General features: G+C 42.9%; 1 protein-coding gene across 2 annotated transcripts; it reads left to right on the top strand.

Moving 5' to 3' along the window:
• The first annotated feature begins 16,301 nt into the window (after positions 1–16,301).
• Positions 16,302–20,373, top strand: LOC148011332 (ruBisCO large subunit-binding protein subunit alpha-like). Of its 2 annotated transcripts, none has more exons than XM_087670132.1 (9): positions 16,302–16,577; positions 16,816–17,035; positions 17,872–17,993; positions 18,101–18,308; positions 18,390–18,535; positions 18,617–18,923; positions 19,033–19,283; positions 19,376–19,576; positions 19,870–20,373. In XM_087670132.1, the coding sequence occupies exons 1-9, from the start codon at positions 16,515–16,517 to the stop codon at positions 20,158–20,160; spliced, it is 1,809 nt and encodes a 602-aa protein (XP_087526258.1). In that variant the 5' UTR covers positions 16,302–16,514; the 3' UTR covers positions 20,161–20,373. The 2 variants fall into 2 exon arrangements, with proteins under 2 accessions (XP_087526258.1, XP_087526259.1); XM_087670133.1 differs by having other exon boundaries at positions 16,694–17,035.
• Positions 20,374–20,923: the final 550 nt, after the last annotated feature.

Genomic DNA, 20,923 nt, shown 5'->3' with positions numbered 1-20,923 from the left:
GAGCTTGTGTTTCTTGAAGAGCTATTGTTAGACATTTTAGCAGAATAAAATCAACCAAGTGATAATATCACAAAGAAGTAAAGCAACTGCAGAATATAGAATGGCATAAGAAATTAGCCTAAAAGAACAAATGAACATGTTTTGGCATGAAAATCTCAACTATGCAAAATTTTTCAAGTTCCAAGAGAAAAATGACTCAAAAGGTGGCCCTTGATATGGATTAAAGAATGTAGGCATTTTAATGGTTGATCTCTTTAATTTCATCTAAACGGCCAAATTTGAAGGGTTTATTACTCAACAACCTCTTCTAATTAGCAACTTAATCATTTTCTTGCAAGTGTCATTTTTGAAATATTTTTTACCCTAATGCCTTCTAGTGGTAGTAGTCCCTCCATCCCCCTCTCTCTATCCTAGTCTCTCTCCCTATTCATGTATGCACGAGGTGCAACAACAAGCCCAACAACAAGAAGCAACTTGGATAGGTGGATTGGCAGCTTAACACAAGACATCATGTGGGCAAAAGCAAGCACCCTAGAGCCCAAGCAAGTGGCCAAGCATGAGTGGTAGAAGACAGGAGATAGTGCTAATAAGAAGGGATGGATGACATCGGCCCTTACAAGCAAACGAGTTGTAGTAAGTGACAATGGGGTTTTAGGTCACTTTTCTTGATTGTTGCAATATCATTATTTGGGACCTTTCTTAGCAAAATATTAGTAAAATGCTTAGCATTCAATGATATTGAATTGGGTGTGTTCTATTTTTAAAAATCTTTGTATGGTACAAGTGTTCTAACTATTAGAATATGATCTCTCTAATACAAACTATTTTTTGGTTTTTTATACATGTAAACTCCTCGGTAGGTACACCCAATGGGTGTGTTTGGGGTTCAAGCGCCCTTGAGTTTAGGTCTATAATGGTAGTATGAAGTGATTTTCAAGGGGTGTTTCATGTCCATTTCAAAGCCTCGTTTTTGTGTATGTTGCAAGACTTACAATAAGTAGTGTGGCTTCCTCTACATATCATTCATGTTATCAAGTAGTGGTTCAATTCTAAGCCTTAGGCACCATTTGTATCTTTATATCAAGGGAAGGTAGTCTGGTCAACATATTCAACCATATTATGAATCTTCCCTAGTCGATCAAGGAATATTTTCTTTACTGTTGACCAGGGGCGCTACCCCTAGACCCCCTATCCAGGGCTCATTGCTTAACTAGAAGTTTTCCATAATTGGACTAGTTATCTAGCCCCCAAAATCTTAAGGTGATGGATGATCTCCGGTCTCTCCAATTATGGAAAACTTCTGTCATTTAGCCTAGGATTCAAACCTAGTCTCAACACATCACCATTGCACTGATAGTGAGCTAGTTTTTCTCTAGCAAGCATGGATTGCATTTCCAACACCCCCCCTCAAGCCACACCTTGGTTGAGGTCAAGCTTGTACCTCCCCTTCCCAACACGTCACCCACCATCCTAGTATTGTTCATGCCAGTGCACGCTTAATTGGTAGTTTTCCATAATTGGGATAGCCACCTAGCCTCCAAAACCTTAAGGTGATGGATGACCTCTAGTCTATCCAATTATGGCAATCTTCCTCCATTTGGCCTAGGATTCAAACCTAGTCTCGATACATAGTCGCTGCACCAATAGTAAGCTAGTTTTTCTCTAGCAAGTGTGGATTGCATTGCCAATCGGCCACCATGAATCAAGTAGGAGAGAGAGAGAGAGAGAGAGAGAGAGAGAGAGAGAGAGATTCAATATGGGGTACCTGACTAGCTTCAAAGCCTAGTGAGCATAATATGCTTGCTATCCACTATGTGTTAGGGGGTAAAGGCGCATGTGCCTAGCCACCCGCGTATTACTTACATTGACAATACCTACACCATGTATTAGTTACTCGCACACCTATACACTGCAGGTGGTGGATGCCCATCACTGATATGCTTACTATTGGGAGAGCTCATAATAAGCTGGATGCCTTGAAAACTCAGCTCAAGAAGAGCTTTGAGATGAAGAATATGAGATAGGACTCGCATATTCTTGGAATATGCATCACACGTGATCACTCTAAGGGCTCCTTTATTTGTCATTATAAAAGGAGCATATCTAGAAAGTCCTTGAGCAGTTTCATATGCAGGATGGTAAGCCTATTGGCTATCATCTACCTTCTCATGTGAAGGTTAGCCAAGCCGATTGTTTGTTGTCTGATGAGCAGGAGGCTGAGATAGCCAAGATCCCTTATGTGTTCGTAGTGGGCTGTTTGATGTATGCCATAATAGCCACTCAGCCTGACATAGCATTTGTAGTGGGAGGTGTGCCACGCTATGGGCACGCTATATGGCTACACTTGGCAAATGGCATTGGGATGCCATCAAGGATATCATGAGGTATATGAAGAGCATAACAACTATGTGTATATATTATGGTGGCTAGGATACATGAATCGTGGGGTACATTGACTCTGATTATGTAAGACGTGTAGACAGTAGGAAGTCCACGTATGGTTGTGTCTTCACCTTTTGCTAGAGATACTATTTCTTGGATGTCTAGGGTATAGAAATGCACAACTTTCTCTATTGCTATTGAGGTTGAATATGTTGCAGCCCCACCACTAAGGCTTGCAAGGAGAGAGTCAAAGGGCATTCAATCTCCTTTACAAGTTAGTTTGTTGGTTTTTAGGATTTAGGTAAGTAGGTTGGAGTAGCATAGGTGTTTGCTTTGTGTTTTGGATGCATTAAGGTAGGAAGAAACAAGGAAAAGAAGGGAGACAAATAGTAGAATTACTGCTATAAAACAAGGAAAAACAGGAAGAAAAAGGGCTTAAATACATTAAGGGAGTAAAGAGAGAGAAGGGGGAAGTAATAGAGCAAGAGAGAAGGGATATAAGAGGCCAAGAAGAGGGGGAGAGAGCTCATTTGTGTGTATTCTATAGAGAGAGAGAGAGAGAGAGAGAGAGAGAGAGAGAGAGAGAGAGAAAGCTCCATGCCAGGAGCACAGATTTGCTCACTGATTCATATTCCTACATTGTTGAGCCCTACAAGTATGCTTTGAGTGTCATTTGATGCTTGTTGATCATAGTTCGAACCCTGGTTGCATTGTTAGAGTAGGTACAAGGAGTATTTAATTGATTTTTCACTGTTTAAGACCCCAACCATTGGAATGTCGTTTGCAGCCTTAGATGGCCTCGATTTACTCGAAAAGTCCAAGTCACAATCCATTCAAACAACCACAAAACCATCCAAGTCTAAGACTTGGACTCAGACCCTAAATATCACTCGAACTTGAACAAGGCGCCTCACATGGCCAAGGCATCACACTTGAGCACGCGACTCAAACTCTACGTTCAAGTCTGCAATTCGAGTCTACAACTTGGACACACTAAAACTCGGACAAGAAGACAAAACCACATTTCTGACACATCAAACCCATCCCAAGGCTATTAGAGCCCGAGTCTAAGCTAGTTGATACCCCCGTAGGCCTCTAGATGCATAGAATGGCTCATAGAGCCAATAGATTGAAGAATCACAACCTAACAGTCCAAAAATGAATGTGATCATTGACCATTAGTCACTTATCTTGCTCTAGACTTGAATTAGCTAACCAAGCCTGACATTCCTCAAACCACGCATCTAGAATGCAATAAAGACCAGAATAGACCATCAAGAGTGACTATTACTCGTACAAAGAAGCTATAACTAGCTGAAACTTATTGAAAAGAGTGTGCTGCATTGCTTCCATTGGACTCGCACATTGCATCACTTAAACACTTGGAGTGCACCAAAAAAGCAGAAAGCTGATTTTGCACAATGCACATTGATTAGCACCACTCGAGAGTCTGAGTGCATGTAACATTGAGGATTGTTTTAAATAACAAGGAACTCGCACAAGATAACATAAGTCAACAAACCCACTAGTAGGAGGAGACCCCCAAACGCTAGATGAGTGATGAAGAAAACTAATCACTAAAGACTAAGAGGCTTGAGTCATTGATCTTCTTAGGGAGCAACAAAGACTGGCATGATTATGGAATTTACCCAATCTAATCAACCTAATTGATATCCTCCTTGCTCAGGAAACCGCCGACATGTTAGGAACTAGCACCGACCCTGGAGATGATAAACTAGACCTGGGGGGATTCCCAACTGATATCCAACAACTTGTAAACTAGTATGACCTGCAAACCAAAATGGTGCATCATGGTAGACAGGTCAAGGAGATCATAGCCGATCTCAAGGAAGAGAGAAAGTTGGCAAGAAAAGTGTTGTAGATGCCTACAACTAAGAGCAGTGAGCTTAGGGGTGTCGACCTAACCTAGGAGTTGGCGGACATGAAGCTGGAGTTGGCTAAGCTTCAAGAGATGATGAGAAGGCCCATAGGATCTCATGTGCAATGTGTGCATTGTGAGGGAAATCACCTTCTAGCCAAATGCTTGGATCCTAGATCGATACCATGTGCTAATTGTGGTAGGTTTGGCCATGACGTGATGTATTACATATTATTGAGACAATTCCCATACCCGCAACTATGCAATCACTAATATTACCTAAGGAATAGGCTGTCGAACTTCGGAAGGGGAGCTCCATTAGCTCTCCCAGCATCCAACAACTCAAAGCTAGATATCCCTAGGATGGACATTAATCCTACAAGGATACCTAGACCACATGGACCCATTGTGAGCCATCCATCGAGCGACACTCTTACGTAGAGGAGCCGAATGAGGACAAAGTTTATGTAAACCCTTCCATATCATATGAGGAAGAGGATAACCCCATCTTGATGAATTTCACACAAGTGCCAGTGATGTCATTAAGCAAAGGAAGAGATAGAAGTCTAGGAGGATAGAGCCAAGAACCCATCGCACTTGTGGTCATTCAAGGCATATCTCATCTCGCTGCCCTGAAAGGGAGCAAGCCAATCGAGATATAATCAAACACTTGTATGCTAAGTGCCCTAGGCGAAAAACCTCCACTAGTTCAGCAATCATGCCAGCCATACCATTGGGGATATTTTCAAAGTTAAGACACTTGATGGTGAGGCCATACCGATTCCATTGAATGTCATGACCCGAGCACAAACTAAGCAAGCTAGTATTTCATTACTCGAACCTAGCAACCTCGATGTAGCTTCAATAGGAAAGAAGAGCCATAGGAGAAGGAGGAGGAGGGTTGAGGTGAAGGTTACGCTCAAGAGAGTACCACCATATAACCAAAGCAAAGCAAGTCACAGACGCAGAAGCGAAAACATCTACTGCTAAGAGAACATAAAAGAGGAGTGCCAAGATTGGGGAGTATCCTGACCTAAGGCACCAATTGGAAGTAGTAGATAAGGTCAAGGAGTGGATGAGAGAAGTCCAAGAGCACCTATAGGATGCCGAACCCATCATTGAAGATGAGATCGATGAGCTCTCTAGCATGAGCACACTAGTCTCACCTATGCGGGTAAGATCGAGAGATGCATCTATATCCCATGTAACACTGCATAGACAAAGCCTAGATGCCACAGGTAGGCAAACTACCTGAAATCACTAGTAAAAAACCATAGAGTGCCTGATGAAAGGCAAGCGGTTGGCAATTTGCTCACGACATTGATATCAATCCCCCCTGTGACTCAACCTCTACGAGAGCTACTTAGGCAAAACCAAAACACTATGGCAAGCATTGAAGCAGTGGATAGAAGGACTTGATGATCTTGGACCAATCGGCTTGCATGACCACAACGTAGCAACACAATTACCAAGCTTAACCCTAAACTCAATGCCTAAGTCCTTGCACGTTAACACTTTTTGGGAAGGCACAAAAATGCACACAAGCTTACTTGTTATAGCATTAGGAGATGCCACGAGAAAGGGAATCATAGATAGTGTGCTTAGCCTTCATTCCATTAGTGAATTTCATAGTCATGAAGGAAGTGGACTATGACATCCTACTAGGCTGACCCTAGATGCGAAACGCATGAGTGATAGAAGATTAGGGTAACAGTCTAATATTCTTTGGCAATAGATTGGAAGTTGTAACAGTTGAGATGGATACCTAGAAGACCTCACTGGTCGACCTAGATGCCATCTTTGCCATTTTGAAAGGAGACTCACAAGTCAGAAATTCATACGGGCCACTAATGAAGTATATCCCTTGGCCTAAGGATGAGTGGGATTGGATGCATGTGCTAGCCACCATTGATTTGCTATTCGCAGGTGATGAGGAGGATTACAAAGCAGAAGGTGACGACATTCAATAAGTCCCACAAAGACACACCATCTCAACTACTAAAGAGTAGCACTACACCATCAGTACCACTTTGCATGATGGCCAAGAGCTCTAGCAGCCGACCTACACTTGTCCCTTTCCATGTCCCATCTAACAAATTCAAACTCCAAGGGATTCCCAAACACTTGACAAGAGAGCTCACTAGTAACCCAACTGCTGCCAATCTCAAACCCCTCAAGGACCTCATGGAGGAGCCGAAGTGACAATGGACTAAAGTGCATGACTTGAACCTATTGTACAATTGGGCACTAATCATGACAAGCGAAGAGAAAGCACTATATTAGGGAATTTGGGAATTCTCATAGACTTTGGGAGTTTCCAAAATAGTTAATATTTGGCCACATGATCAAATATTGTCCCCTTACTTGAAAGTGGAGTCTACCCTAATTATTATATAGGTTGTCTTTCCAAGCCCCACTTTGAAGCATGGGTTAAGTTTTAGCCACATGGCCAAATCTTTACCCCTTATTTGAAAGTGGGACTTGGGAGATTCCCAAATTCTCTAATATGGTGTTAGAAGGCTAAGAGTGGAAGCCTAGGAAATGACGAGTAGTCAAAATATGAGGATTTGAATGGTGAGTACAAAGACTACTACTCTACAAATGAGGAAAGTGAGGAAGAGGCCGAGACAATAGAGTACTATATAGATGACCGAGTGATCGAACAAATACGAGTAAATTCCAAACCATGGAAATCCAACATCTTTAGGATTGAATGAGGAGTCATTAGGATGGAATGTGGCCATACTTGGTTGGACCACTTAGGCATAATAGACTATAAGTGAGCTGAATTAGTTTAACCTAGTACCTCTCTAGTCTTTAAAACTGAATTGACCTTAGAGCTGCAGGGGAAACTCCTTCTTCTAGTGAAGGTTGTGAGTTTAACTCTAAGTCAAAAGTGAGCTGCAAAAGCAATCCAAAAAAAACTCAATCACCTAAGACCAAATGCACCAAAGGAGACCTGCCAATCCACTTAAGACATAGGGGGTTTAAGGAGGAAAAGATTAGGCAATCAAAGGGGTCAAAAGCCAAAGAGTAGAGGAAGCTGTAGGATCTACCGAGGCACTTCACGAAGTCCAAAAAGGGTGATAAGGTAGTGTACTTGTTGGGAGCTAAGATGCAAGGATAGGCAAGCAAACCAATAGAAGGGTCTGCTAAGGTCAAGGAAGTTAACTTAATAGGGAAAGGAAAAAAGCCTTAACCCGTGTTTGTAGCAAATGACGTGACTGAGAAAGAGAAGGCCGATCTCATCACTCTCCTACAAGAGTACATGGATGTGTTTTCTTGGTCCTTACATGAGCTAAAAGGAGTAGATCCAAGGGTCATGACTCATAACATCCCTATTACTCCAGATGCAACACCAGTTAAGCAGCAACCATATCTGATGAATTTGAAGCACGCACATACTGTTAAGGAAGAGATAGATAAGTTGTTGAAGGCCAAAATTCATCTACAAAATTGAGCACATGGATTGGGTGTCACCTATAGTAATTGTCCTGAAGAAGAATGGAAAGATTCAAGTGTGTGTGAACTATAAAAGGGTTAAAGCTATGACTAAGAGAGACAATTATCCACTACCCTACACAGAGTACATGCTTGAAAGAGTAGCGGGGAGAAAAGCCTACAATTTCCTAGATGGCTTCTTAGGCTACAACCAAGTACAAGTGTACCCTAATGATAGACATAAGACAACATTTGTGACCAAATGGGGTGTATTTGCCTACATAGTCATGCCATTTGGGCTTATGAATGCACCAGCTACCTTTCAGCACACATAGTCATGCCATTTGGGCAAGAATTGGAGGTGTCCATTGACGATCTATGTGTCCACTCTAGTTGGAGGGAACACCTAGATAAACTTTGCGCAATCTTTGAGTAGTGTAGACTATATAATCTCTCCTTGAATCACCTGAAGTGCTAGTTTTGGGTAAAACATAGATGTATCCTAGGACACATTGTGTCTAAGAACGACATTGCCATAAACTTCTCCAAAGTCAGAGTCATTGTTGATTTACCACCACCCACAAACTATAAGGGAGTTCAATGCTTCCTAGGACAGATTGGATACTATCAACGATTTATTCTAAACTATGCATTAATCACTAGACCTCTTTACAAATTGCTGATTGTATTTGAGTGGACGGAGGAATGCCAATGCACCTATGAGGAACTAAAGAAGGCTCTTACAATTGCACCAATCCTAAGAGCCCTATATGGGAACATAACATTCCACATGCATGTTGATGCATCAAAGTTCATCGTGAGAGCTATTTTGTGCCAACCTAGGGAACATACTCTCAATTATCTTATGAGCTTTGCTAGCAAACAACTCACGAATACAAAGATGAATTACTACACAATGGAAAGGGAAGGCCTAGCTATGGTATTCACAATAAAGAAGTTTTGTCATTACCTTTTGGCTACGCCCTTCACTTTCTTCGTTTACCATCAAGCTTTGCCTTATTTGGTGAACAAACCTTGCACTATAGGACACATAGCTAGATGGTTACTTCTGCTTCTAGAATTTGACTTCTCCATGGTTGTACGCAAGGGTAAGCAACATTACATGGCAGACCATATGTCCTGCATACCTACAGGAGAAGCTGTTGAACATGGCATTGTAGATGACTTACTTCACCTTTTCATCATGTCTAATGAAGGATTAGGGCCGATCTAACACCGTATTGGGTAGATGACATTGTCCAAATCCTAGAGCATGGATTGCCTGAAAGACTTATAGAGAAGACTAGGCTAAAGTGCATTATCCTCAAGATTTAGCCATATTAGTTAATAGCCGACCTGCTCTATATGCTATGATAGGATGGATTCTTATGAAGATGCATGTGTGAGCATGAGATATATGATGTAGCGCATCATGGAATTTCTGAAGGGCACTTCAGTGGTGGAGAAACTACAATACGCAAGGTGCTACAATCTCAACTGTGGTGGCCGCCCTCTTTTGCGATTCAACTAAGTTCATAAAGCATTGTGACGAGTGTTAAAGGACCAAAATCCCCATCTGTAAGGACAAGACGGAGTTGACCCTAGTAATAGCATGACAACTCTTTGAAAAAATTGGGAATCGACTTCATTGGGTTGGTTAGCTCCACAACGCAGTACTCACGAGCAAAGTACATAATTGTAGCGATGGATTATCTCACAAAATGGGTGGAAGCTTGGGCCACCAGGAAGAATGAAGCTAGGACCATGACTAAGTTCCTTTGGGAGTAGGTGATCTCATGATTCGGCTACCTCATCGAGCTAGTTAGTGATCAAGGCATATACTTCGTTAATGAAGTGATTGCCCATTTGCTATCCACCTTTGTTAATGAAGTGATTGCCTATTTGTTATCCACCTTCTTGATCACCCATTAGAAATACTCACCATACTATCCTCAAGCTAACAGTTAGGCAAAATTCATGAATAATATCTTAGTATTTGTATTGACTAAGGTAGTCTCCACCTCGCGCATACTGACTGGGACAATAAGCTCATGGCAACACTATGGGCCTATAGGATAGTTTATAAGATGGCCATAGGGCAAACACCATTCAAACTAACCTATTAGACTGAAGTAATTCTGCCAATGGAGTTCTTCGTTCCAAGCTTGCGAATGGTAGTCCAAGAGAGATGGATGGAAAGGAAACGTGGATGGAACGATTGGTAAAGTTAGAACATCCGACTCCTAGCAACCCATGCACCGATCTACAAGCAAGCAAGACACAAGAGCTAGTTTGACAAACATGCCAAACACTGCAACTTCAAGCAAGGCGACCTAGAGCTGCTATACTCTGTAAAGGGCCATGAGTAGAGAATGAAGTTTAGAGGATTGGGACTTTTCAAGGTCTGCAACATTAGTTGAACCAGCAATTTAGAGCTCGCGACTCTAGAGGAAGAGAGCATAGACTTCTTGAATGGTAGTTGCCTCAAGAAGTACTATCTTCCAAAGCATCCATTGCACAAGCCTCCACAATGCTGGAACCACTAGTAAATGTAAGAGTTGCCACCATAATAGACATAAAGGATGAGGATGAGGAAGCAATAGCACCTGCTTACCTGCGTATATCGCTTGCTATCCAGAAGACACATGCCTTTGATGCACTCATTAACGAGGGAACTGACTTTAATGTACTTACACACAACCATTGGACCCTCATTGGTCAGTCCCATTTGTAACCTACTAATGCTAAACTCAACCCATTTGGGGGACAATCTTACTTATTATTGGGAAAGTGCCAAGTAGCAGTATCTATCGAGATTGAAAGCCTACCAATGATCTTCTACATGTTATCTAACATTAAGGTCGCCGGTAAGGAAATGCTATTAAGATTCACAATTAAGAAACAAGTACATTACAACATCGATTATGACTCACAATGTATTCACCTTGCCATTGGCAGTGTTCAAACAGTGACTGCTTTTAGCAAGGGTAGTGCGGCTCCATCTAAGCCCACAATGCCACAAGTAGAAGAACCTGGTGCCAAGCCTAAGGTGGGGAGTCGTGACTTGTCTCACCCCACCAAAGCAAGCTGGTCGCAATCCCCAATAAACACACCCAAGACCACTAAGCAACGGCTCAAATTGGTACCCAAAAGACAATTGTCACCATCTAGGAGCCAACATGCATAAACTCACAATCCCAGAACCTCACACCCTAAGTCTAGGAGACAAAGTTGGCACTACAAAAGCAAACGAATAACCAAGCCGTGATGGGTCCCCAAAGCCCTATTGTGCTCTCAAGGGTACTACAAAGGCAACAAATGGATTTGGTTTCCCAAGGCCACGAGTGGCACATGTGTCCATCAAACACTGCATTCCAGCCCATCTCCACAAGATAGTAAGCCAGTTAGGAACAAGAAACCACTTGACCCAAAAGGTACCAAACCCATAGGACCACAACATGTTTATCAACCAAAACTATAGCCCTCTATATTGAAATCAACTCAACATGACACCTCTAGTGTCCTAACTATTCCACAAGCAGAAAGTAACACACCAATTGAGTTATAGGACCAACTAATTGCACAAGTAGCCAACAAACACCCTATTGTGGCTAGTATGAAGCAGGCATCAATTGCTAAGTTATCTAGTCTAGTCAAACCCCAACCTCCGGCAAGCCTTAAACCCTCCTATGAGAGTAGAGATCAATCCTTACTTTGGCCTCGGACCTAGCCATGAATATAGGGGATGACCTAGTCACTTGCATTAACGATGCATGGATGCCACCTTCACCGTGATTACTAAAAGCTATGAATGATTGGATTTAGGCCTCCTAAATGAGAGAATAGCAACAGATTTACACTCCTTTCCATGCACCTAAGAAGAATATGAATTCATGTTTGTCAAATTCCCATGGGAGCCTAGGAATTGATCGCCAATGAGATTTCTCGAGAGCAAGCTCTCAAACAATAGGGCTGATCACCTCCTGTAGCAAGAGCAAAGTCTCTACAACAAACCGAGAGCTAGAAGAGTTGAAAAGGCTAGCCAACTTTGACTCTTCCTTCTTGGAAAAATGGTATGCACTCCGTCTCCAATGGGAACAAGAGGACTGCCAAATTAGGACCAATGTTGAGCAGAGACGTGCAATTAAAACCTCTAAGTCGATCCAAACTATGTGGCCCCTACCTTGTTTAGGGTCTTGGCCATCACTCGTAATAGATCGTTAGAAGATCATGTTATGGCCCACCCCTATTTGGACTGAATCTTGGATCGAGGAAGAACTGTGCATCGCTAGCAAAATTAACTATGGTGACTTCCTAACTGATGTCTTGACTTAAATTACACACATGGGCATTAGGCCATATGACCTAGACCATCATGCCCACTTAGAGTATAACCCACAATTCTATGATTGGCTCATGAAGAAGTAAAGCCCAATCAATCGGCACTGTTAACACCCTTGACCCTTCATCCTCCAATCCTAGGAAGGATCTCCATCATTCCTAGGGGGGAGGTGATAAGGTAGACAAGAAAACATGACTTGAACTTCAAATTGAATTTCAAAAGCAAAATAGGACGGTTAAAGTAAACTTGTACTTGAGGAAAATTTTCATGAAATTCTTGTTGGAATGTGTGGACTACTTGAAGCAAAAAATTTCATTCTATACTTGAATATTTTACTGTTTCATAACATACATTTGTGATCCTCTTATCTTTTTGCAAAAAGTTGTTCAAGTGAACTAATAGTGAGTTGCTGCATCATGATAGGAACCCGAGATGGCAAGGCATAATGATAAAGGCAGCAAGCTTCCATTGTCAGAAGAGGAGTAGGCCAAATACGGCCTAGCTATTAAAATGAGAGCCTTCAACTATCTCAAATACAGAAGCATTCAAAACCTATGAGACAAGGTGATAGAGGAGCAGACTGTGAAATAGATAATTGACTAGTGCAACCTCAACAAGTGCCTGGAGAAGGTCGGCCAAGCCATCGATTACAGCAAGTGCACAGAGCTCTTGTGATCCTTCGATGCCAATAGGAACTATGGCATAATGACGGTGAGGCAGGGAGAGGAGACCCGAAGAGTAGAAGTCGAGCTAAGTCGTGAATTGGTGGAAATGGCCTTGGGGCTTATTAACAAGCCCCGAAAAGAGACATCTATGAGATATTGGGGATGGATAAGGGCCAGGTGTACACAAATGATGGGATCAATTTAGCCAACATTCCCAACCCCAACATCAGACTCCATGCAAAAATGGGGTCCACGCATTGTTCTCCAACAAGAGGTACAACGCTTTGATGAGCAAGATTGGAGTATCGTTGCTCAAGAGCCTTGTAGCTAGATCCTTGGATGAAGTCAATTGGAACAGTTACGTGCATAAGACCATCGAGTCTTTAGCAAAAGCGCCAGCCATGGGCCCTAGAACGAGATGTGGAGAGTCTCTGGCTTCCACTATGGTGATGGTAAAGGAAGAAACCAGTGGCCAAAGTGGCCCAACATAGGGTTTAGGGGCGTGCTAAACTACCATAATCTAGGAAGCTGTCAGAGATATAGAGAGGGAAGAAGCGGTGGAAGAAACACCTAAGTGCTCACCAGCCCATGGGTCACTAGTGCATTCACCCATTAAGGAAGAAGTAGAGCAAGCTGCAAAGAAGAAGGAAGCTCAACTCCAAGCCCAACGACAATAGGAGGGATCAAGCAAAAGAACCATTAGTGAGCAAAAAGAGGAGGGTTATGTCCCATCGAGAAAATAAATGACTTGAAGAAGAGAGCATAAAAGAGCCCCATGATGCGAAGACAGTGGAGGAGATAGGGCTGGAGATGGATTCCTCTTATAGTAAAATAAGAACATGGAGGAGTACCTCGAGCAATTGAGGAAAATCTGAGATGAGCTCACCGAGGAGCTAGAAAAAGTGAAGACCCATGCCTGTGCAGAGTTTCGTAAGGAGAAACAACAAAAGAAACGACTACTCAAAGAGTTACACAATGCTAAGGCACAGAAAGATGAGGTGTTAGCTAGAAGACTAGTAGAGGTGGAAAATCAATTCCATGTGACCCTCTTAGAGCAACAATGACTAGAAGAGTAGCTAAACCGCCACTGACAATAAGGAGAAGATGCTCAAGATTTGGAAGGAACAGGAACATATGGTAATGATGCTGTCTCAATGCTAGACTTAGGGCATGGAAAGGATGGAGGAGAAGGCCAGGGCTTGGGAAGAAAAGAGTACTTGAATGCTTAAGGACCTTGCGGAATGCCTTGCCTTGGCGGAAAGCAAATGAATCATGGCACTAGCAAGGGCGGAAGCAAGTATAGAAGTCCAACAACAAGCCTTCCTTAATGCCATGCTGCATGTGACCCAAGCTAAAGGCAAGTACACCGTAGAAGGGTTAAAGAGGAAGTTGGAAATTACAAGAAGAGCCATAAGGTACAGTCTCTAGGAGCGCATCCTCATTTCCAGCACTAGCCTTAGTGGTGAGCAACAATGACATTACTTAAGGGAGGCTGGGCTCTCAACAAAGGAGTTAGAGGAGTTAGGGTTTGGAGAGTAGGAATAGCAGATGCAGTGCCCCACTGAAAAGACAAGAGAGTCGGTGTAGGAAGAGGGGCCAAATTTTGAGCAAGGCCAAGATGAGAAAGAGCAACCATGTGAACCTAGCCCACCATGGCAGGAGATGCCACTTGAAGATCCTGAGGGAAGCGCCATTCCAGAAAGGGTGATGGAAGCAAAAAGAAAGAGAAGAGAGATGGTGGAGCAAGTGGAGAGGAGGCTGAGAGCCCAACTGCATCAAGTTCTTGAAGTCTTGATCCCGCAAAGAGAAGAATATTATCCTATAAGCTAGGCCCAAGAACTAGCTACCTAGGAGCTGTGGGAGAACAAATGCCAACCTTTTGAGTTCTCCTTCCACTACTCTCGCTCTCCTTAGACAGGGTCCTATTTCTAAGAGTGGTGGAGTAGGTGATCAAGCTCACACAACGATTAGGAAAATGATGGATAGATGAAAGAGAAAGATACCCTACAAGGTGGCAGAGAGAGCCTACTAACTACTAGCAAGAAAAGGTTTGGGAGATCCCAAAGACCGTCAGTGGATACAAAGGCCAACCAAAATGGCGGTGACGTGTATTGGACTCCAACCTTGATGCTTGGATGGCCTCCTATAGCACCATGCCAAAGGAGCACAACGATCCCACCTACATGTCATATCCGTGGAAAATAGGGGTAGACTATAGCCCAGATGTGCATGCATGTATGATTTTTCAAAGACCTATAATGTGAATGCAAGGTATCCATAGGAGTCCTTAATCTTCAATGAGTGGGACATTTGCCCATCCATCATGCACTTCCTTAACGAGTTTTCACCCTGCCTCGACCTCGTGTTCATCACTACCAATAATTATCTTAGCCACATGGCACCACCAAACATGAGAGGGGATGGGAGCATCCCATGTGCCCCCCCCACCCCAATCTCTCCTTAATAGATGTAAAGAGATAGATAAATGTGTTTGCAGAAAGCAAAATGAGAATATCTCGCTACATACATGCACTCTTACATTTGAAAATGAGAATGGCCAAAAACAAATGGGTGTACACAAATTTTGTGTGTGAAGGGCAGGGGGGGGGGGGGGGGGAGGCTTGGAAGACCATAATAGTGATATTTATGATTATAAGAAGAATATCAAAAGCTTATATAAAGCTTTCCTTTCGTTTCTTCCTCGTTTCCATCATCTTGACGACTATAGGTGCCATCATAAACTCAAGAAGAGATATTATGACTCCCAAAGCGCATTGCCATCCCTTTTTGTCAAGCACTCAATGTGCATAGATCGCCCTACCTATCTAAGTCTGAATTGAATTAAAATCCTTGAACTAAAGATGATGTAGAGGTAGAGGTTGCAGGCCATATGGCATCAAGCAAGACGATTGGACAGTTTGGGTGCGGAGGGATAGTGCGGAGGACCTTCGACGCTCCCAGTGGTTAGGGAAGGCCTTGTAGGGACATGCTCCCAAGTTTGGAGGGCCTTCTATTTTTGGGAAGGATCCTCTATTTGGGGTATTTATGGCATTAGGCTCTAAGGTACTATCACACCAATGCAGATGGACAAATTTTAGGACTAAAAAAGAGTCTATCATGACACATGTTGAAATATCATAGAATGCACATTTCATAGCCGATGGACACTTTTGGGTTGGGGAGGTTGCTTGCCTAGAAGTCTCTCCACACCCAATTGGCTAAAAGACACCACATTCATATTAAAAAAAGGTTTGTGCACACCCCCCAAGAAAAAAATCATTGTGATGTTCTAAGCCTTAAAACCACTATACCATCCTCTTTTTTGATCATATTTAGGTGCAAATATGTGTGTTAAGTCTTTTATGGACGGATTGCACACTGCCTTGGTTGTTTGAGAGAGTGTTTAACTACCCTAACATTGCTGGCTAACCACAAGCATCCGATTGCATGTGGTGGGTGTGAGAGTCTCCATGCATGTATTTTTTGTTGAGATAATTGGTGGGCGTCTCCAAACAAAGAGGCATTCTTTGCAAAGGGGTGTGGGTGGGCGCCCATGAGAAAAAATGTGCAGATTCAAGGCAGAAAGGGTTTTCGATGTGAAGCGAGGTCTAGAGATTTCGTGAAGGGGCTTAGGAGGAGGAGTTTGGATTCTTGTGGGAGAACATTCCAGAAGATAGACCTTCAGATGACCTTCGAATGTCTTCCTAACAACTCTATCAACTCTATCATTCTTGTCTCTATGTCAAAGGAAGATACTTGGTAACCCAACAGCAGAGGCATCCTCGAAACAAATTCTGCAGTAGCCATGGCAGCCCAAGCCCTACTCAACCATGGTGCCCTGGCATACCTGTGTTCCCCCACATCGAGGGTAATCTCCCTCTAAGACCTCTGATTAGGAGAAGTTTTTTTGCTTGCTTATCAGTGGATTCCCCGTTCGTGACATTTGCTTGATTTTGATGATGCCTCCCCTGTTGCATTGTACAGGGGAAGCAGAGCCTGCAAGGCTCCTTCCGTCTATCAGTGGATTCCCCACTTGTGACATTTGCTTGCTTTTAATGGAGAAACTGGCCTGATTTTTGATGCCTTTCCCGTTGTTCTGTTTACAGGGGAAGCAGAGCCTGCAAGGCTTCCTGGACGGAAGAAACCAATTCCGAGGGCTCCTATCTGTAAGGAGCACAGCTGCTGCAAATCACAGGGTGGCTTCGCACCGGCTGCTGGTGCGGGCAGAGGCGAAAGATATCGAGTTCGATCAGAAATCTCGTGCTGCTCTACAGGCTGGCATTGATAAGCTCGCGGATGCAGTTGGTGTGACTCTGGGCCCTCGAGGTATGGCCTCTTGAAGTTGTCTTCTGTTGTGGAGTGTAAGAAGGGTCTGCTAAATCATGAATGGCTTGTGTCGTGGATGGCAAGCTGTCTGATACAGGTAAGGTTGCATGGTCGTATGGTCCTGCTTGCTGATCACAGACAAGAAATTATAGATAATGTCCCACTGTTATTCGACATTGTGAGTTATGACAACATCGTGAGTTTCTATGAGGGCATACCAAGCTAGGTGTGTTGGGGGCACGAAGCTCATAATATTGAACACTACAGGGAAGTACGAGAGTAAACAGCCCCTTTCCCCTCATGGGAAAATGTCACATAAATTTTGTGTTATATTTCAACTCTCTGCAGATGAAATATGCCAAGAATTTAGTTTGAATAGCTATCATAATTTACTGTCGTTTCTGATTATGATTGGGCCAGCAGCTACAGCCTAATTGCCGAACTGCTTTCTACACTTGCCTGTTTGTTATCAAACATAACTATCGTAGGTACTACGGCATCAGCTCTCAAATTTGCCAGGATTCAACGGCTGAAAACAACTTTTGCAAATGCTTGTTGCTGGAATGTGTTTTCTATTTGGCAGTTCATATTCCTCATCGTGTGGCCCAGTATGCCTTTTGCTTGGGAATCCAAAATCCCCCCTAGATAGACTAGGCATGCCTCCAGCCATGCATTTTGAGGTTTCCAGACTTGAATGCCAATAGTTTGTGAATGCCAAATATTTGTTATTGTTATTTAGTATTCTTATAGCTTTCAGCAAATCTTTCAGGGCTTGATAACTGCTGAACATGCTGTAATGCCAGGTCTAATGCACTCTGATTTGGGAATATGAGCAGGTCGAAATGTAGTGTTGGATGAGTTTGGAGCTCCTAAAGTCATTAACGATGGAGTGACAATTGCTCGTGCCATCGAGTTACCTGACCCCATGGAAAATGCTGGTGCAGCTCTAATCCGGGAGGTAGTTATTGGTGCTGTTATGACTTGAAGCACACTAGAAATCAGTAAGTTGTCTTCATTATCTTGGCCAGGTTGTCATTGTGTTATCTTTTGTTGGAGTAATTTCAGGTGGCCAGCAAGACAAATGACTCAGCAGGAGATGGAACCACAACTGCATCAGTTCTGGCTAGAGAGTTAATCAGATTAGGACTTTTGAACGTGACTTCAGGAGCAAATCCTGTAGCTGTGAAGAAGGGTATTGACAAAACTGTGGCTGCTTTGGTGGAGGAATTGAAGAAAAAATCCCGCCCTGTGAAGGGTCGTGAAGATGTTAAAGGTTGGTTTATCCCTGAAATTGGTTGCAAGCATGTATTGATCATATTTCACCTGTGGGTATTGAAATTTGGTTTTCATACAGCTGTTGCAACTATTTCTGCTGGCAATGATGACTCCATTGGTACCATGATTGCTGATGCCATTGATAAAGTTGGGCCAGATGGTGTTCTGTCTATTGAGTCATCCTCCTCATTTGAGACATCTGTGACTGTAGAAGAGGGAATGGAGGTAAAGTTTATCTCATATGCCTTTGAAAGGGGTTGGTATTTGTACACTTTGATGACATCGGCTTTTTTGGGGCTTGTGCAGATTGACAGGGGCTACATTTCTCCTCAGTTTGTTACCAATCAGGAGAAGCTGACTGTTGAATATGACAATGCTAGAATACTGGTGACGGACCAGAAAATTGCCACCATTAAGGAAATTCTACCATTCCTGGAGAAAACGACACAGTTAAGTGCTCCACTTGTCATCATTGCCGAGGATGTTTCAGGAGAAGCCCTTGCAACCCTGGTGGTCAATAAATTGCGGGGCATATTGAATGCTGCTGCTGTGAAAGCTCCTGGCTTTGGGGAAAGACGCAAAGCTTTACTTCAGGACATTGCTATTGTGACTGGTAATTTACTTCTGATTTTGTTGTGCTGCTTTTGTGTTGTGCAAGTTTCTTTCAGCTGTGATAATTGTGACATGAATATACTATTTACAGACGTGAGTTTACTCTCCAGGTGGTGAATTCATAGCACGTGACCTGGCACAGCTGGTCGAAAATGTGTCAGTTGAGCAACTGGGTACTGCCCGGAAGGTCACTATTACCAATAATTCAACAACCATAATTGCTGATGCAGCAACCAAAGATGAGATCAAAGCTCGCATTGCGCAAATTAAGAGGGAACTTGCGGAGGCGGACTCTGTATATGACCAAGAAAAGTTATCAGAAAGAATTGCTAAGCTTTCTGGTGGAGTTGCTGTAATCAAGGTTTGGAATCTCTGTTACCTTATTGCAGTGACCACCTGCTCCAAATGGATTTTTCTGGGGAATGAGGATTTTGTTTTTGTCATATTTAACAGGTTGGAGCTGCTACAGAGACAGAATTGGAGGATAGGAAACTTAGGATTGAGGATGCTAAAAATGCTACTTTTGCTGCAATTGAAGAAGGGATTGTGCCAGGAGGTGGGGCTGCTTACGTACATCTGTCCTCTGCAGTGCCAGCAATCAAGGAAACTCTGGAAGATCCTGAGGAGAAGCTAGGTGCTGATATTGTGCAAAAGGTGAGATTTTTAATGGCCTGTTCTGTGTCATTAGGGTAGTTTCAGGAGTTTCTGGATGGAGAGGGCTTTTATAGGGAGTGACTGGCAGGATTCATGGGTCCCTCTCTCTGGTAATGGAGAATTGATACCTCGCGAAACATTGAGGGCTAGCCTTCCTGATTATTCATGATCCAGATGTGAACTTGAATATGCTAATTTTGCAGCTTTCTGTTAATAGGTGTTTGAAAGTATATGTAGATGATTCATAAGTTCCTGAGGTGCTGACATGTTTGCTTTATATTTTTAAATGGCAGGCTCTATTAGCTCCTGCTGCATTGATTGCGAACAATGCAGGGACAGAGGGTGCTGTGGTAGTTGAAAAGCTTATGGACAGTGAGTGGGAAATTGGATATAATGCCATGACAGATACGTATGAAGACCTCCTGGCAGCTGGAGTCATTGACCCTGCAAAGGTGACTAGGTGTGCCTTGCAGAATGCAGCATCAGTTGCCGGCATGGTTTTGACAACACAAGCTATTGTGGTGGAAAAGCCAAAGAAGAAAACTACATCACCTGTATCCCCTGTTCGTGGGATGACAATATAGTTCGACGAGATTTCCTTTATTTTCTCAACACCTTAAAAAAAGTAAGTGTTCAAGGTGTCCGGAAGTTAGCCTTAGCTGGAAGAGGAAATTAAACAGAATGAGTTGCTCAATTTGGATTGTTTCCATGTAACTTTTGTCATTTCACCATCATTGATCTGCTTTCTGTAATGTTGATTCCTCTGCATCATGGAATGAAAGTCTACATTGATGGAACGGAATCTGAATCATATGGCATACTGTGGGAATGTGTGTTGTTTGCCTTTTCAATAGAAATCCTCCAGTGGTTATGAGATGCAATACTGGTTGGTGCGAGGATTGGGTTGGGAATATGAGTTGGAACTTTGATTCTTAAGCTTCAGTAAAGTCTGCATGAATAGATGAATATAGCAGGGTGAAAAGTTAGCACGAAAAATTTTATATGTGAAATGATCTGTGCCATTGGGGATGTTGATTTCATGCACCCGCAATACTCAGCCCACACTCAACCACTAGGCTGTGACCCCACTTGCAGCGTGAAAACCTTTTGACATGATGTGGACCCCATTGGCCGCACGAAAACCTTTAACATGATGTGGTTCTCTGTATACTTGAGGAAATTGACCTGAATACGTTTGAAGCGCACACCTGCCCCTACCAATTGAGCTGTTGTTGGTTGATACTTCTTTTTTTGTGGAAGCATCAAGTCAGTAATAAAATAAGTAAAAAATAGGGAATGGGGGCCATTGAGGGTGAACTTTTTGTTTGGAGGTGGTGGTTGACATTG

The sequence above is a fragment of the Lygodium microphyllum genome, chromosome 28 (assembly GCF_053477565.2).
Source record: "Lygodium microphyllum isolate KBCC chromosome 28, Lygodium_microphyllum_v1.1.10, whole genome shotgun sequence".
Taxonomy (NCBI): domain Eukaryota; kingdom Viridiplantae; phylum Streptophyta; class Polypodiopsida; order Schizaeales; family Lygodiaceae; genus Lygodium; species Lygodium microphyllum.
The sequence above is the reverse complement of the archived record's forward strand: the minus strand, read 5'-3'. Positions and strand labels throughout refer to the sequence as shown.

Coding starts and splice junctions, on each gene's coding strand:
- LOC148011332 (XM_087670132.1), top strand. CDS start 16,515: ATGGCAGCCCAAGCCCTACTCAACCATGGTGCCCTGGCATACCTGTGT. Junction 16,578..16,815: donor TGTGTTCCCCCACATCGAGG/GTAATCTCCCTC, acceptor TTCTGTTTACAG/GGGAAGCAGAGCCTGCAAGG. Junction 18,924..19,032: donor GGACATTGCTATTGTGACTG/GTAATTTACTTC, acceptor TTTACTCTCCAG/GTGGTGAATTCATAGCACGT.